General features: G+C 45.0%; 1 protein-coding gene across 2 annotated transcripts in view; it reads right to left on the reverse strand.

Annotated features, from left to right (window-relative positions):
* Positions 1-1,280: 1,280 nt before the first annotated feature.
* The window catches only part of LOC136848631 (ethylmalonyl-CoA/methylmalonyl-CoA epimerase-like), a 51,190-nt gene continuing 34,725 nt past the window's right edge, over positions 1,281-17,745 (reverse strand). For both annotated transcript variants that reach the window (XM_067121028.1, XM_067121029.1), the window contains exon 4: positions 1,281-2,751. In XM_067121028.1, coding sequence (XP_066977129.1) covers positions 2,548-2,751 — 204 coding nt within the window. In that variant the 3' untranslated portion in view covers positions 1,281-2,547. The remainder of the gene's footprint in view (positions 2,752-17,745) is intronic.

Raw genomic sequence — 17,745 nt, forward strand, 5'->3', positions numbered from 1 at the left:
TGGCTGCTTTTTGTTCACATCCTTGACATAAACTACCACCACAGATACACAAATCAAGGGAAATTTTAAGTTGGCCATCAACAAGAGCATAGCAACATGCCTTCACTCTACAGCAGCCACTGAAAATGTGCTAGCTTACAGCAATTGAGTGGGGGACTCCTCCAAAATGCACCTACCAACAATTAAATACCAATTCATGCTCATTTCTATCTGGCGCTGTGGAATACTCCCAGATTAAAGGCCATGATTTATATTTCCACAGGAACAAATATTTATCTTAATATTAAGTACAAAAAAATTACAATGAACACCTGAGACTGAAGCACAGAACAGAATTTCAGTAAATCTTAAGGTGGACTGGTAAACTAAGTGGCATAAATTTACTAATAAACAATAAAGACTACGGAGTGCAAAACAACAAAGTTTATATGCTGAATACTGGTAAAAATTACTGCATTATAAAAACTGAAAAATTATAAACCAAGCCTTTATTACATTGAAAGCAAATGAGCACTTACAGTAACTAAGCAGTGGCAAAAATGCTATAAACTAGAAGGTAACTAAAGCTATAAGCACTAAAAATCACATAATACTAATCAAGAAGCAAGTTAAATGAGAAAATGTATTAATGAAAACACAGGAATGGCATATCACAATACAATGACAAAATGAGGTGGCAACCCTGAGAAGCATGCAGCAAAGTCACTTTCACTGAAGATGCATGAAGGAATAACATCTTGCCTTCCAGGCCAGGCCAGAGGAGCAAGAGTAGGAAATGTGCAGTGGGACCTTCCTTTCTAATTCTACCAAGCTGCTGCAGCAGGGACCTGTTCACACACAGCTGGAAGATTTATGATTAATGGGTTTATAAGAACAAGTAAATCCTGACTTGCTAGTCACCCTCAGTTCTTTTTGGAAGAAGGAAAGTAATTCCTTTGTACTACCTACACAAGCAAAATCCTACAAAAATGCACTAAACTCAAGTAAACAGATTACTAAATGATATAAAATGTAATGAACCAAAATGTAAAAAAAAAAAAAATAAAAAAATATGCAAATCAAAATAATCTTCCAGAAGTTCTCCAGTCTTTCCAGTGATTTTCTCTCGTACTCAGATAAACTAAGAATAAAGCTAGGAACTTCCGTATTTACCATGGTCATGCAAGTACTCGAATACCTGTTGTATCTCTTCTTACCTTTTGAAATTTCACTCAGGAACACTTCATGACATTTGAAATGGGCCCTTCAGGCATTGGGTTTATTGTGAAACAAATAGAAAATATAGCTTCAAAGAAACTAATTTATTAATGTAAAAACTATCTGAAATTACATTTTGCAGGTCCTCTCTTGAACAAAAATTTGGATATTTTACCAGATTTTTTTCTCTTTCATACAGTTTTCATAGGGGGGAAAGTTGGTGATGTGCCCCTTCCACTACTTACATGCCAATCTCCATACTTCCAGGCCTCAAAAAATTTCTGGAATGTTCATTTATATATGTACCACAAGCAAGCATTCCAATTCTGACAGCTATTTATGTTGAACATTTCAGATAATACAAGTTGTTCCATGACCACCTTGAGTGAGGAGACAAGCTTCAATAAATTTGAAGCAGATTTATTCTGTCCAGCTTTCCTTAGCAATGTCTATAAAAAAAATTTACATAAAAAATACTACCCAGATTGGGTGTATGTATGGCATTAGGGGGACAAAGCCTGGCAATTGGCCAAGGAGGCCATTCAGAGCCAATAGTGCCCAAGTCTGGCTCCAAGTGATGTTCAACTTGTAGAACATATGACCCATATAATGCCGAGGTGCCAAAAATGTTGCCCTTCCCAATACCACAGTTCTGTTCAACTTTGTGACCGTGATGTAACAATTTTACTCTTAGCTGCTATTTATTTTCATACACCTTAAATTGCATTTGTGTCCTCTTATTTCAAACATGGGCTTTCATTTTCATTTCAGTGGAAGGTAATTAAAACCTTTTCTGGGTTGTCCTATGCAGTGTTTATATACACATCCTGAATAACAGCTAAAATATATACTGTATACATACAGTAAATACTTTATATAATTCAAAATCCTATCTATATTTAAATATCAAACTACCCGTAGAATAATTCAGTTATACCTTTACTTGCATTCTTTTTAGCAAAATATTTCTACCAGTAACTACTGAAAGATTCCAAGAGCTAAAGGATTCCAAGTCATCTATTAACAGCAATGATGTTCAAAAGTTCCAAGTTATTACCAACTCATTTCAAATAAAATACTGAACTGACATATTTTTTTACATATGGATTTGCATACATACACATTTTCTTGCTATACTGTGTTTACACTGAACCATCAAATTATCTTTATACAAAAAATTTTTCAAATTTCTTTACAACTACTATTTGCACTGGTGTATGACAATTTGCTGTGTCCAGCTCTAAACCTCCTAATAATTCTGAACTAAAATACATTCCAAACCAACTAAAATAGTCTCCAACCCCACAAAAGATCTATGCAAAACTAAAAAATCAATTATTACAGAATAACTCAAGCCTCCTCTAATTCTACTAAAACTCCTGCACAATCTTTAGGGTGCAAAAATACAACAGGTTTTCCATGAGCACCTATCCTGGGTTCTTTACTCAAACAGCGGATGTTCTGAGCTTTGAGGTCCTCCATGGCAGCTTTTATATCATTAACCTCTATGCAAATATGGTGCATACCTCCATTCTTGTTTTTGTCCAAGAAATTCTGAAAATAGAAATATATATACTTGGTTTACTTTATAACAGAAATGTGAACTGCATTACTAAGAACATAGAATGGTGAAAACCTACCCTTATGCTGCTTCCAATTTGGTACAAAATATTTTGAAAGAGTATGAACATGATTTATTTTTTAACTGTTTCATGGATAGAAACATATTTCCTTACATAACTTTCCTTAAACTGTTCCAGAGATGGAAACCTATTTACTTACCAATGCAATTATAGTTAACATAGATAGGAAAAGTTGATTTCACCTATACATTTTAAAAAACAAAACTTTTTCTTTGAACACAATGTATAAATTTTCATTCTTTTAACTGTTTATTTTCAAAGTATGTTAATTTTACTTCACAATTTACATCTAAATTTTTTATTGCAGATACAATGCATAAACCTTTATTTGTTATAAACTACACTTGTAAACAATCTCTACTTATGTTGAATAGTAATAAGCTTCAATACAGTGCTGGATCCTTCAGACCTAATATTGGTATTTGGTACCACAGTTATTTCTGGATCGGGTCCCGTGTCAGCCAGTGAAAAAGTCCATTCAGCACTTACTACTAGGTAATTCCGTTGCTAGATACCAGAGAAAGCTAAATGAAACGCTGGAGTTACTACCCCCAGAGCGAGCTCCATTAGATGGAGTCGTGTATGGAAAAGGGTGAACTATATAAACACGGAACCTTATCCTATAGAGATCCCAAAGTCAAAAGTCCCACTGAGAGGTGCCGTTACAAAACCCATGCACCACTCAAGGGACTGTACATAAATCACCGCTAGCCGCATTCCATTTCAGCAAGCACCTGTGGTCACACGTGATTTCGTTGTGCTCTTTATTTTGTGCTAATTTTCATCATTATGGCATCCTCGCAAGGTCTTTCTCCATCAAGTTGAGTACCAGTGTTTGGTTATTATTTGAGGCGATTGAGGCTCCGTATTTCCCTTTAGTCTAGTAATTAAGGGGATTTATAATGCCCGTATCGATCTCCTCTCGCGGCCTCACGTGACCTCCATGGGGAGGTTCACGGTCTTGGGTCGCCTTGTTTTTCAATCTTTTTCACTGTTCCTCTTCATGTTTAGGATGTATTTCCTATTCGTGACGACTAATTAAGTGATTTTGATTGTTTAATTTTATTCTGTGTCCCTTTGCTTCGGGAGTGAGGGCTGTCGTTTAGGCTTCGGGCTACCCCCTCGGGCCTATTCGCATCTTATCAATTCCATAACATGCCTTATTTTTGCCCTTCACTTCTCTTAGCTTCTGGGAATTTTATTTTCATTGGTACTGTTAAGATTATTTGTTTTATTTTTACCCTTGTGTTCGGATGCATTTGATATATGTTGATTATTTTGGATATTTCTTTTGTCAGAGGGCGGCCATTTCCCTTCACGTCCACATCGGGTTGGGTCTGGTCCTCCTCTTATATACGTTTCTTTTTAGTTATTTATCCATTTATCATGGGTTGGTTGTTAGCTTTAGTTTTCCCCCATCTTACTTTTTCAGGGACGTTAGGCTATAGCCCCCCCCCCCTTTTTTCTATGAAAAAAGGGGGGGGGGTGGTCGATCATTCGTATTCGTACGCATGACCATCATTGTGTTTTGTGTGCGTTTTTTCCAGTATGGCGCTCTCCTCAAGTTTTGGCTGGGGTCTTTTCATCTTACGTTTTCCCTCCCCCTGTTTCGGCTTTTCGTGTAGGCTAATAAGCCTCTTGGTTAAGCTGGGATAGCGAGGGATGTCACGTAGCCTACCCTAGTTCTGTCATTTCTTAAGGTTAGTTTCCAGCTACTGGTTATGTCGACTCACCCTTACCCCTCCCCCCTCCCGAATGCCCCCTCTCCCCTTGATTCGTTTTCAATCTAGTTAACTTTTCAAGGCTTGGGAGCATTTCTTTCCTTTAGCCTATAGCCTATGTCCCCTTCCTCTGCATTGTTTGGCCTGCCATGGTACGGTCTCTGACCTTACCAGGCTATACCCCTCTAGGGGCTGCTGGTGGCCGGGGGTGCTTCCCCCACTCCCGTCCACCATCTTTTGGCCTTCTTTGCCCCCCCCCACCCCTCCTTCTGACAATGGAGGTTGTTCCTCCCCCTCTCCTGCTTCTCTCGCGCTTGCTGGGTAGCTATCTCAGCCAGCGAGTGGACGTGAGGGCCCGGAGCGCCCGGATTGTGCGATCCCACTCTCTGGTCGCTTCTTTACGGTTCTTCCTCCTGGTCTGTTCATCCCTCCCATCCTTGCGTCAGGCCTTTTTTCCTCCGGCATGTCTTCTTATTAGGCGGCACTCCGGTTTGGATATACTCTCGTGGCCAGTTAGTGTTTTCCACCTGACTGTCTTCGTGTCCGGGCCTTTGACGTTACCCTTCTTTTAGCTAACTACTGTCCGCTATACTGTTATTCGGGGCGCATTCCTTGCTTCCCGCTCCGGCGGTTCTAGTGTTTACCGATCACATATCACCGTTATCGCTAGTCTCAGAATTTCATTCTCTCGTTGCCGGGAATGTGCCTACTTCGGACAGTTTTAACCTTCCCATTATGTTTTGTATCCGTCACATACTTTTAAGGCATGTTACTCCGGCTAGTTCCGGTGTGTTTATTATGTTTTATTTTGTAATTTATGTATGAGATTTTATTTTAGTCCAGTTTCCTTCCAGGTCATTCCGGTAGGTTTCACGGTTTTATTATACTAACGTGTTGCTCTGGCACACTACTCTGGCACCTTACACGGTGTACTCATAATCTCATACTTTTACAGGTGGTGCGCTGCCAAGAACAGGGGTGCTCCGCAGCCCAGCATCAGGCCAGCGGCCACGAAGTTTGTAGATCCCACTCCGGGTGTGCGGTCCACGTAGGGGATCTCATAGTTTGGCACCCTGACGGATGTGATGTTTGCTACGCTCTTTACGAGCAATCTATCGATGATTCGGTAGGTTTGTCATGCATCTTTCCTTTCTAGCCAAACTGTATTTTATATGAATTACCGATTTTCTCCCCTTCGGTAAACCGCAATAATGTTATTCTTCCGACAGGCTGACCGCAAGTCTCGCGATGCTTCGCTCCAGGCCCTTAAAGTCTGGGTCAGTGGCTTCGGACGCAACGTAGGAGCTGGCAATCCCTACATACTCTCGAAGGACATCTGTAATGTCCTTTTTCCCGGCGCCTGGATCACAGCATCGGTCACCGACGATGTTGCTGCTCCGTTGATTGCCGGGATTCGGGAGTTGACCCAGCCCTCTCCAGACGATTCGGCCTTGAGCGGAGGTGCTTCTGAAGACGCGGTGGATCTTGACCTCAGCCTTGAATCTCCGAACATTGTCCCAGAGCATCAAGCAGGTAAGGGGGTAAGTGAGGCAGGTTCTTCCCTGTTTAGCTCTCCTTCTTCCACCGTTTCCTCCTTTAAAGGTTTCACTAAATCCTCATACCTTACGGACGGTTCTGGATCTATTGTCCCTAAGGTAAAGTCTGTAAGGAAGAAGACTTTAACAACTCTAGCAGGTCGATCTGAGGCTCCTTCGGCGGCGGCACGGGCGGCAAGCCCCGTTCCGTCAACGAGTACAGCCTCCCCCTCCGGGATGCAAGCAGGGTCACAGTCGCGGCAAGCGGTTCCCCCTCCTCCTGCCTTCGATGAGGACTCTTTCGTCGAGCTTCTCCTTGAGAGAATCAACGCGAGAGTCGACAACAAGCTTTCTGGTCTTTCCAATTCGTTTCAATCCCTTTCAGAAAAGGTAGAGTCACAGCAGGAATTGATCCAAGGACTTGCCGATAGCGAACCTCGTTCTAAATCCCATTCTGTTCCTGACCCCTCCACTCTCCCTCCCTTCGACCTGGGGAACCCTTGGCGTCTGGCCCTTTATGCTCCCGAGCACGAAGGTACTCTTAGCATAGAGGGTTTGGGCACAAGGAGACTGGAGGAACTAGAATTCCATCCTCCGGACCTGACATCTCCCTTCACAGGTTTTGCCAGGCTGAGGGAGGAGGTTTGGAACAGGTCTGATAAAGTCCCTAAGGAGACCGTTATCTATCCTAGGGACCAAGCCCAGTCGTCTTTGATGAGGACACTTACGGAGTGGCAAGCGGAGAACACTAGGCTCACACCAGCCAAGGGAGTGTTCACTATGTTCACTTTAGGTGATATTCTCCTTCCTCCTTGTACTTCGAAAGTGGCCTCTCTGACTAGTCAGGCTTGCTTAGAAGGTAAACCCCTCCCTCATCTCCGGGAGACGGACCCAACATCTCTCGTCTTTCCCGGAGGCACCGAGTTCTGGAAGGGAGCCCCAAATACGTTTACGGTGTCTCGTCTTGACCCAGACTGCGCTTCTGACCTGTTCAGTGAGCAGCTCCCTAAGATCCCGGAGTCGCTCCTGAAAGCGGAAGCTGAAAGTAAGGATAGGCTCGCCAGGTCCTTGAACTCCCTGACTTTGGCAGAAGCAACTTCTTTGGTTTATAGGGAAGATTCTTTGTTCCAGGTCTTGACGAAATCTCTCTTGGCGAGTTTTCAACAAGACCTGTTTGACTTTATGACTGCCCGACTGGCCTGCCGGAAGCATATCTTTTCGGCAGCCACAGTCCGGCATGAACCAAATAAGCTTCTGAAGAGTTCTATCTGGGGAGCTAATCTTTTCCCCCAAGAAGAAGTTGACGCAGTCTTATCTGAGGCGGCTAGGGTCAATCAGAGTCTCCGTTCTCGTTGGGGGCTGCCCTATAAACGGAAGCAGTCAGATCTTGCCGGGCCCTCCCCAAAGTCCAGCAAGAAATTTAAGCAATTCAAACGCCTCCCGGCTCAGTCTTTTGTCCATGCTGTCCAAGTTCCCTTACACGATCAACCATCAACCTCTTCCTCCCAGCCTCCGCCTCAGTATGTTCTGGTGCACCCGGCACATCAGTCTCTTGCTGCCCCCTCCTACGTCTCCTCCCCGGCTTTCAATGCTTCATATGAAAGCCAGGGGAAATTTCGCTCTGGGCAGTCAACCAGAGGCAACAGGCCCCGAGGCTATGTTAGGGGAAGAGGAGCCCCCCGCTCCTCTCCCAGGAACAGAGGAAGTCGAGGCTCCAGAGGAAGGAAGCAAACACAGGACCGATGACATACATCCAGTGGGCAGGAGGCTGTACCATTTTCGGGCCCGGTGGACCTTCTGTCCCTGGGCTCAGAGTATAGTTTCCAAGGGCCTAGGGTGGAGTTGGATCGACGGTCCCCCTCCACCAGTCAGGTTTTATCAGACACCGACCAAGGATCTCGAGGACTTTGTGAAAGATCTTTTACAGAAACAGGCCATAAGGAAAGTGAGGACACTGAAGTTCCAAGGCAGGCTCTTCAGTGTTCCCAAGAAGGGTTCCGACAAGCGGAGAGTAATTCTGGACTTGTCCCGTCTGAATTCCTACATTCGTTGCGACAAGTTTCGGATGCTTACAGTCTCCCAAGTTCGGACCCTACTGCCCCATGGAGCCGTAACCACCTCTTTAGATCTTTCCGACGCCTATTATCACGTCCCGGTTGCAAGAAGGTTCTCCCCCTTTCTGGGGTTCAGGCTCGGAAGGCAGGCTTATTCTTTCAAGGTGATGCCTTTCGGCCTCACCGTAGCCCCAAGGATTTTCACCAAGTTGACAGACACGGTCGTGCAACAACTCCGGTCTCAAGGGATAGCGCTGGCCGCGTATCTAGACGACTGGATCATCTGGGCATCCAGCGTCGAGGAATGCCGGAGGGTTACAACCGTTGTGGTCAGCTTTCTGGAATCTCTGGGCTTCCGAGTAAACAGGGAGAAGTCCCGCCTGGTTCCGAGCAGTTGTTTTCAATGGCTAGGAATCCAGTGGGATCTGAATTCTCACAGGCTCTCTCTTCCACCTTCCAAGAGGAAAGAGATAGCCAGAGCAACCAGGCAGTTTCTCAAGTCCAAACGAGCCTCTCGACGGGCCCAAGAAAGAGTCTTGGGCTCCCTTCAGTTCGCTTCAGTGACAGATCTGTTGCTGAAGACAAAACTGAAAGATATAAACAGAGTATGGCGGAGTCGAGCAAATGTCAGGCTCAGAGACAAGGTGTCTCTGATTCCTCCCATCTTGAAGAAGAGACTCCGGCCTTGGTCAACTGTCAAGAGCCTGTCCAAGTCAGTTCCCCTTCAGTTTCCTCCTCCGGCGTTGGTTATCCACACAGACGCCTCCCTAAGCGGGTGGGGAGGGTATTCTCAACACCAAGAAGTGCAGGGGACTTGGTCCCCCATGTTCCGCCAGTTCCATAAAAACGTTCTGGAGGCCATGGCGGTCTTCCTTACCTTAAAGAAGCTCCTTCCTCCCAAGAAGATTCATATAAGGCTGGTTCTGGACAGCGCCACAATAGTCCACTGTATAAACAGGGGAGGTTCAAAATCCAGCCGGATCAACCAGGTAATGATTGCACTTTTCTCCTTGGCGTGCAAGAACAAGTGGCATCTGTCTGCCACTCATCTTGCAGGGGTCCGGAATGTCGTGGCGGATTCTCTATCGAGGACGACTCCCCTCGAGTCGGAGTGGTCACTAGACAGGGACTCGTTCAATTGGATCTGCGACCAAGTTCCGGGCCTAGAGGTAGATTTGTTCGCAACCAAGCTCAACAACAAACTCCCTCATTATGTGGCTCCCAACCTGGACCCTCAAGCTCTCTCCACGGACGCAATGTCATTGGATTGGAACAGGTGGAAGAAGATTTATCTGTTCCCTCCAGTAAACTTGTTGTTAAAGGTCCTTCACAAACTCAGGACATTCAAGGGTCAAGTAGCTCTAGTGGCTCCCTACTGGCCAAAGAGCAACTGGTTTCCACTTCTGCTGGAACTGAAACTTCACCACATCCAAATCCCCAGTCCAAAACTGACACAGGTAGTACAAACTCAGACTGTGTCAGCTTCCTCAAGAATTCAAAATGCCCTGGCTTTGTGGACTTTATGAAATTTGCAGCTCAGAGGGATGCTAATGTTGACCCTGTTAATACCATGTTCTTGGAATCAGATAAGCGGGTCTCTACTCTTCGGCAGTACGACTCAGCAGTTAAGAAGCTAGCACTCTTTTTGAAAGAATCTGATGCTACAGTAATGACCATAAATTTGGCAATCTCCTTTTCTGGATCGGGTCCCGTGTCAGCCGGTGAAAAAGTCCATTCAGCACTTATTTCTAGGTAATTCCGTTGCTAGATACCAGAGAAAGCTAAATGAAATGCTGGAGTTACTACCCCCAGAGCGAGCTCCATTAGATGGAGTCATGTATGGAAAAGGGTGAACTATAAAAACACAGAACCTTATCCTATAGAGATCCCAAAGTCAAAAGTCCCACAGAGAGGTGCCGTTACAAACCCATGCACCACTCGTGGACAGTACACAAATCACCGCTAGCCGCATTCCATTTCAGCAAGCAGCAAGCACCTACGGTCACACGTGTTTTCGTTGTGCTTTTTATCTTGTGCTTATTTGCATCATTATGGCATCCTCACAAGGTCTTTCTTCATCTAAGTTGAGTACCAGTGTTTCGTTTTTTATTTGAGGCGATTGAGGCTCCTTATTTCCCTTTAGTTTAGTAATTAAGGGGATTTATAACGCCCGTCTCGATCTCCTCTTGCGGCCTCACATGACCTCCATGCGTGGTTCGTGAACTTTGGTCGCCTTGTTTTTCGATCTTTCTCACTGTTCCTCTTCATGTTTAGGGTATTTTTCCTATTCGTGAAGTCTAATTAGTGATTTTGATTGATTGACTTTCGTATCCCTTTGCTTCGAGAGTGAAGGCTGGTGTTTAGGCTTCGGGCTACCCCCTCGGGCCTATTCGCCTCCTATCACTTCCTTAACATGCCTTATATTTGCCCTTCACTTCTCTTAGCTTCTGGGAATTTTATTTACGTTGGTACTGTTAAGATTTTTTGTTTAATCTTTGCCCTTGCGTTCGGATACATTTGATATTTGTTGATTATTATGGATTTTTCTTTTGTTAGAGGGCGGCCATTTCCCTTCACGTCCACATCGGGTTGGGTATGGTCCTCCTCTTATATTTGTTTTGTTGATTATTTTATCCATTTATCATGGGTTGGTTGTTAGCTTTAATATTACCTTTTTTGGGGCGTTAGGCTATTGCCCCCCTTTTTTCCATGAAAAAGGGGGGGGGGGTGGTCGATCATTCGTTTCGTTCACATGCCCTTCATTGTGTTTTGAGTACGTTTTTCCAATGCAGCGCTCTCCTTAAGTTTTGACTAGGGTCTTTTCATCTTATGTTTTCCTTCCCCTGTTTTGGCTTTTCGCGTAGGCTAATAAGCCTCTTGTTTAAGCTGAAATAGCGAGGATCTCGTGTAACTTCCCTCTCCCTGTTTCAGGCTTTTATTAGGCTAATAAGCCTCTTGGTTAAGCTGGGATAGCGAGGGACATCACGTAGCCTACCCTAATTTGGTCATTTCTTAAGGTTAGTTTCCAGTTATTGGTTTTGTCGACACACCCTTTCCCCTTCCCCTCCCGAGTGCTCTCTCTCCCCCCTTGATTCGTTTTCAGTCTTGTTAACTTATCAAGGCTTGGGAGCATTCCTTTCCTTTTAGCCTATAGCCTGTGTCCCCTTCCTCTGCATTGTTTGGCCTTTCCTTGGTACGGTCTCTGACTTTACCAGCCTATACCCCCTCCTGGGTCTGCTGGTGGCCGGGAGAGCTTCCCCCTCTCCCGTCCACCATCTTTGGCCTTCTTTGCCTCCTTCCCCATCACCCCCCCTTCTGACCATGGAGGTTGTTCCTCTCCCTCTCCTGCTTCTCTCGCGCTTGCTGGGTAGCGTCTCAGTCAGCGAGTGGACGTGAGGACCCGGAGCGCCCGGATTGTGCATTCCCACTCTCTGGTCGCTTCTTTGCAGTTCTTCCTCCTGGTCTTTTCATCCCTCCCCTCCGTACGTCATCTCCGGCATGTCGTTTAATTTGGCGACACTCCGGTTTAGTCCTATTCTCGTGGCCAGTTAGTGTTTTCCACCTGACTGTCTTCATGTCCGGACCTTTGACGTTCCCTGACTTTAGCTAACCACTGTCTGTTATCGAGGCGCATTCCTTGCTTCCCGCTCCGGCGGGTCTAGTGTTTACTGGTCTTCCGTTATGGCTAGTTTTATTTCATTCTTAGTTGCCGGGAATGCGCTTACTCCGGACAGTTTTAACCTTCCCATCTAATTTTGTATCCGTCACTTACTTTTAAGGCATGTTACTCCGGCTAGTTCCGGTATATTTATTATATTATGTTTATTTTGTATGAGATTTTATTTTAACTGTTACCTCCCGGATCCTTCCGCTGGTTTCACGGCTTTATATACCAATGTGTTGCTCCGCACACTACTCCGCACCTTACACGGTGTACTCATAATCTCATACTTTTACAGGTGGTACGCTGCCAAGAACAGGGTGCTCCGCAGCCCTCCATCAGGCCAGCGGCCACGAAGTTTGTCGGTCCCACTCCGGATGTGCAGTCCACGTAGGGGATCTCATTGTTTGGCACCCTGACGGATGTGATGTTTGCTACGCTCTTTACGAGCAAGCTATCGATGATTCGGTAGGTTGTCATGCATCTTTCCTTTTTTAGCCAAACTGTATTTTATACGATACCGATTTCCCCGCCGTAAACCGCAATAATGTTTCTCTTCTGGCAGGCTGACCGCAAGTCTCGTGATGCTTCGCTTCAGGCCCTTAAAGTCTGGGTTAGCGGCTTTGGACGCAACGTAGGAGCTGGCAATCCATATATACTCTCGACAGACATTTGCAATGTCCTTTTTCCCAGCGCTGGATCACAGCTTCAGTCACCGACGATGTTGCTGCTCCGTTGATTGCCGGATTCGAGTTGACCCAGCCCTCTCCAGACGGTTCGCCCTGAGCGGTGGCGTTTCGAAGGCGTGGCGGATCTTGACCTCGGCCTTGAATCTCCGAGCATTGTCCCGGAGCATCAAGCAGGTAAGGGGGTAAGTGAGGCAGGTTCTTCACTGTTTAGCTCTCCTTCTTCCTCCGTTTCTTCTTTTAAAGGTTTCCCTAAATCTTCATACCTTACGGGCTTGTCTGGATCTATTGTCCCGAAGGTGAAGTCTGTCAGGAAGAAAACCTTACCTCCTCCGGCAGGTCGATCTGAGGTTCCTCCTGCGGCGCACGGGCGGCGAGCCCCGTTCCGTCGGAGTACAGCCTCCCCTCCGGGTCACAAGCCGGAGTCTCAGTCGCGTCAAGTGGTTCCCCCTCCTCCTGCTTTGGATACGATTCCTTTCATCGAGCATTTCCTTGAGAGAATCGACACGAGATTTGAGAGGATCGACACAGGGTAGACAGCAAGCTGTCTGGTCTTCCTAATTCTTTTCAGTCTCTTTCGGAGAAGGTGGAATCACAACAGGAATTCATCCAAAGACTGCCCGACGGTGGATCTCGTTCTAGGTCTCATTCTGTTCCTGACCCTTCCACTCTCCCTCCCTTCGATCTGGGGAATCCTTGGCGCCTGGCCCTTTATGCTCCAGTGGAAGGTACTCTCACCATAGAGGGTTTGGGCACAAGGAGAGTGGAAGAGTTGGAGTTCTATCCTCCGGACCTGACATCCCCTACACAGGTTGAAAAGTCCATTCAGCACTTATTTCTAGGTAATTCCGTTGCTAGATACCAGAGAAAGCTAAATGAAATGCTGGAGTTACTACATGTCCAGAGCGAGCTCCATTAGATGGAGTCGTGTATGGAAAAGGGTGAACTATAAAAACACGGAACCTTATCCTATAGAGATCCCAAAGTCAAAAGTCCCACAGAGAGGTGCTGTTACAAACCCATGCACCACTTTCATGGACAGTACACAAATCACCGCTTAGCCGCATTCCATGAAAGCATCACCCCACCAGAATGATGTTTACTATGGGGGGACATGACACATGACAGAGGTGGGTCACAGGGTGACACGGTCCCTCTCCAGAAATAGATTTTTCCTTTGTCAAAATTCCTTTTCTGGATCGGGTCCCGTGTCAGCCGGTGAAAAATTAACAGAGAAATAAATATCATCTGGGCCTCTCTTTCTCAGGGAATAGGGGGGGTAATATCTCTATGTCTGCTATTAGACAACAAATCCTTTACTTTATCAAGCAGGCTAATCCTGACTCGGTTCCAAGAGTTCATGATATTAGAGCTGTGGCCACCTCCATTAACTACTTCCATTACATGAATTTCACGGATCTTACCAAATACACTGGTTGAAGTCACCCTTGGTTTTCAAACGTCACTATTTGAAATCCTTAGAAGCTCTTAAATTCTCAGCAGTCGCGAAGGAACGTTGTCCCTCCCTCTGGTACCCTTTCTGATTCCTAGTCAATTCTTCCTCCACTGCCTCAGTTATCCCCTACAGTCATTTCAGTCAGGCGTGCCTTGACTTTCTCACCTGACCGTGTTATCTGTATATTAGTCTAATTGACACATTTATGTTATTATGTTTTCAATTTTGTATAGTTATTTTGTTTAAGTATATTTTTTTATATTGTCGTGTTAATTTTAAGCTCCCATCAGTTTCATTTGTACATTATTGTTATTATTGCTAGCAATTAAAAATTTTTTGTGGACCTTTGGTCTTCTGTTCCCCTTTACATTTTGTTATCTCTTGCAGTTTTAGAATGATATTTATTTCTCTGTTAATTTTTCACCGCTGACACGGGACCCGATCCAGAAAAGGGATTTTGACAAAGGAAAAATCTATTTCTGGAGAGGACTGCCACTTGTCACCCGATGACCCACCTCTGTCATGTGTCGTGTCCCCATAGTAAACATCATTCTGGTGGGGTGATGCTTTCATGGAATGCGGACATTCTAGCGGTGATTTGTGTACTGTCCGTGAGTGGTGCATGGGTTTGTAACGGCACCTCTCTGTGGGACTTTTGACTTTGGGATCTCTATAGAATAAGGTTCCGTGTTTTTATAGTTCACCCTTTTCCATACACGACTCCATCTAATGGAGCTCGCTCTGGGGGGTAGTAACTCCAGCATTTCATTTAGCTATCTCTGGTATCTAGCAACGGAATTACCTAGAAATAAGTGCTGAATGGACTTTTTCACCGGGTGACACGGTCCCCTCTCCAGAAATAGATTTTTCCTTTGTCAAAATTCCTTTTTTAGGTCACTGTTTGAGAAGGGTTTAGCCTCCAGTACTGTTACTACAGTCAAGTCGGCTTTACGGAAAGTATTTTTGTATGGTTTCAAAATTGACCTCACAGATCCTTACTTTTCTTCCATCCCTAAGGCCTGTGCACGGCTGAGACCAGTAATCCGTCCACATACGGTTTCCTGGTTTTTGAATGACGTGTTGAAATTAGCTTCAGATATCGACAATCAGTCTTGTCCCTACCTTTCCTTGTTGAGAAAAACGTTGTTCTTAGTTAGCCTAGCTTCGGGTGCTAGAATTTCAGAGCTGTCTGCACTCTCTAGGGAGACCAACCATGTTGACTTCCTTCCATCAGGGGAGGTTTTGCTGATTCCTCACCCTAAATTCCTAGCCAAAAATGAAGATCCGCAAAATAGGTGGTCGCCTTGGAAAATTCTCCCCCTTCCTCAAGACCTGTCCCTATGTTCAGTTCATACATTGAGGGCTTATTTAGACAGGTCCTCTCACATCTCATCTGGGCCTCTCTTTATCAGAGAAGGGGGGGGTAATATCTCTATGCCTGCTATTAGACAACAAATCCTTTACTTCATCAAACAGGCTAATCCTGACTCAGTCCCAAGAGTTCATGATATTAGGGCTGTGGCCACCTCCATTAACTACTTCCATTACATGAATTTCACGGATCTTACCAAGTACACTGGTTGGAAGTCACCTTTAGTTTTCAAACGTCACTATTTGAAATCCTTAGAAGCTCTTAAATTCTCAACAGTCGCGGCAGGGAACGTTGTCCCTCCCTCTAGAACCCTTTCTGATTCCTAGTCAATTCTTCCTCCACTGCCTCAGTTATCCCCTTACAGTCATTTCAGTCAGGCGTGCCTTGACCATATCCCCTGACCGTGTTATCTGTATTTTTGTCCAAGTGACACTTTTGTTATAATGTTTACAGTTTTGTATAATTATTTTGTTTAAGTATATTTTTTACATTGTCATGTTAATATTAAGCTCCCACCAGTTCCATTTGTACATTACTTGTTATTATTGCTAGCAATTAAATTGTTTGGTGGATCTTTGGTCTTCTGTTCCCCTTACATTTTGTTATCTCTTACAGTATAAGAATGATATTTATTTCTCTGTTAATTTTTCACCGGCTGACATGGGACCCGATCCAGAAAAGGGATTTTGACAAAGGAAAAATCTATTTCTGGAGAGGGGACCGTGTCACCCGGTGACCCACCCCTGTCATATGTTGTCTCCCCCCCATAGTAAACATCATTCTAGTGGGGTGGTGCTTTCATGGAATGCAGCTAGCGGTGATTTGTGTACAGTCCGCGAGTGGTGCATGGGTTTGTAACGGCACCTCTCAGTGGGACTTTTGACTTTGGGATCTCTATAGGATAAGGTTCCGTGTTTATATAGTTCACCCTTTTCCATACACGACTCCATCTAATGGAGCTCGCTCTGGGGGTAGTAACTCCAGCGTTTCATTTAGCTTTCTCTGGTATCTAGCAACGGAATTACCTAGAAATAAGTGCTGAATGGACTTTTTCACCGGGTGACACGGTCCCCTCTCCAGAAATAGATTTTTCCTTTGTCAAAATCCCTTTTTAAAAGAAATCACAAAAATGTATTAAAAACTACAAACTGCTCTTACAGAACAATCAGATCACTGTGGTTTCCTTATTCTCACTGACCATGACCATTGTCTCAATGACACCCGAGGAATGACTGACAGGTACCAAAGATACTATTAGTGTACTACAACATACTAACAATACACTGTTATGGAATAAGCCAAAAGGCTTGTCCAAGGTTCCTATGACCATGGACAATTCTATTGAGGATAAGAATTCAGTTGAAAGACTGGCTCCAGCAAAGCAATAGGTTCATTGCAGGGAATGATTAGGACTTGTCCCAATGAAGGTGGATGAGCAAGCCCATGACCTACTGCAAAAATCTCTCTTCAGAGAGATCCAAACCCAATTCCAAGACACCATACAGAGAAATTGGTTGAGGCTCTCAACATGCATGGCTAACTGAGAGTGGGCCAAATGGAATCTCTGGGCACCTTAACAAGAAAAGCTGGAGGGTCAGGATACCACCTGCTATGGAGCCAACAAAGGTATGCCCAGAATGACAAACACTGATCACTCAACAAACCACGCTGACATGAAGATATACAAAGATATCCAGATGTCCCAGGGGCTGTTGGAAGGCATTTTTCAAGGTAGTCCATGGTGTGGAATGTAAAAGCAGAAGTCCAAGAGCTTCCTGTACCCATATGATAAGCAAGCAGATCACTCAAGAATTCACTAAAACTCAAAAAGCCTTTCCTCATGCAAGAGAGTAGGGACCAATCTACTTCAACTAACTGCAAGGGTTAACTCTCATGTGAACATCTCAGGGGTCTGTCACTCATCAAAAACACATGGCTCTGAAATGGTACACACTCTTGTTCCACACAAGGCAAAGATACTTCCTCCAGGAGGACTGATGGATGGATGCCTGGAAGTATGCGTCTTCCAGATCCGCCAAAACCACACTTGCCCTCTCTGATGAAATCCAATATGGAACATGTTGTTTCCACCTTAAACCAAGTCTGCAGGAAACACTAGTTCAAAGTAGAGTGTGGTGGCTGGTCTTCAGCCACCAGTCTCGTTCTCCACCTGGAAGAGATGACTTCCAGCTTAATAATCTCCAGCGTCCCACCAACAGGGCCAGGGCTTTCAGAGATCCTGGAGGGTAGGTCTGAACAGTAAGACAAGGGAAAGCATCAGTCCTTGAAAGGTAATCGGTAACTGTCCCAGTGGACACAAACTACCTAGTGCTCCACACCATCTCTGCCATCTTGCCCAGTGGTGTGACAGGCATCCCCCTATCCATTGCAGCTGGAGGGGAGGGGAGACTGCCAACTTC

The sequence above is a fragment of the Macrobrachium rosenbergii genome, chromosome 19, assembly GCF_040412425.1.
Source record: "Macrobrachium rosenbergii isolate ZJJX-2024 chromosome 19, ASM4041242v1, whole genome shotgun sequence".
In the NCBI taxonomy this organism is placed as follows: domain Eukaryota; kingdom Metazoa; phylum Arthropoda; class Malacostraca; order Decapoda; family Palaemonidae; genus Macrobrachium; species Macrobrachium rosenbergii.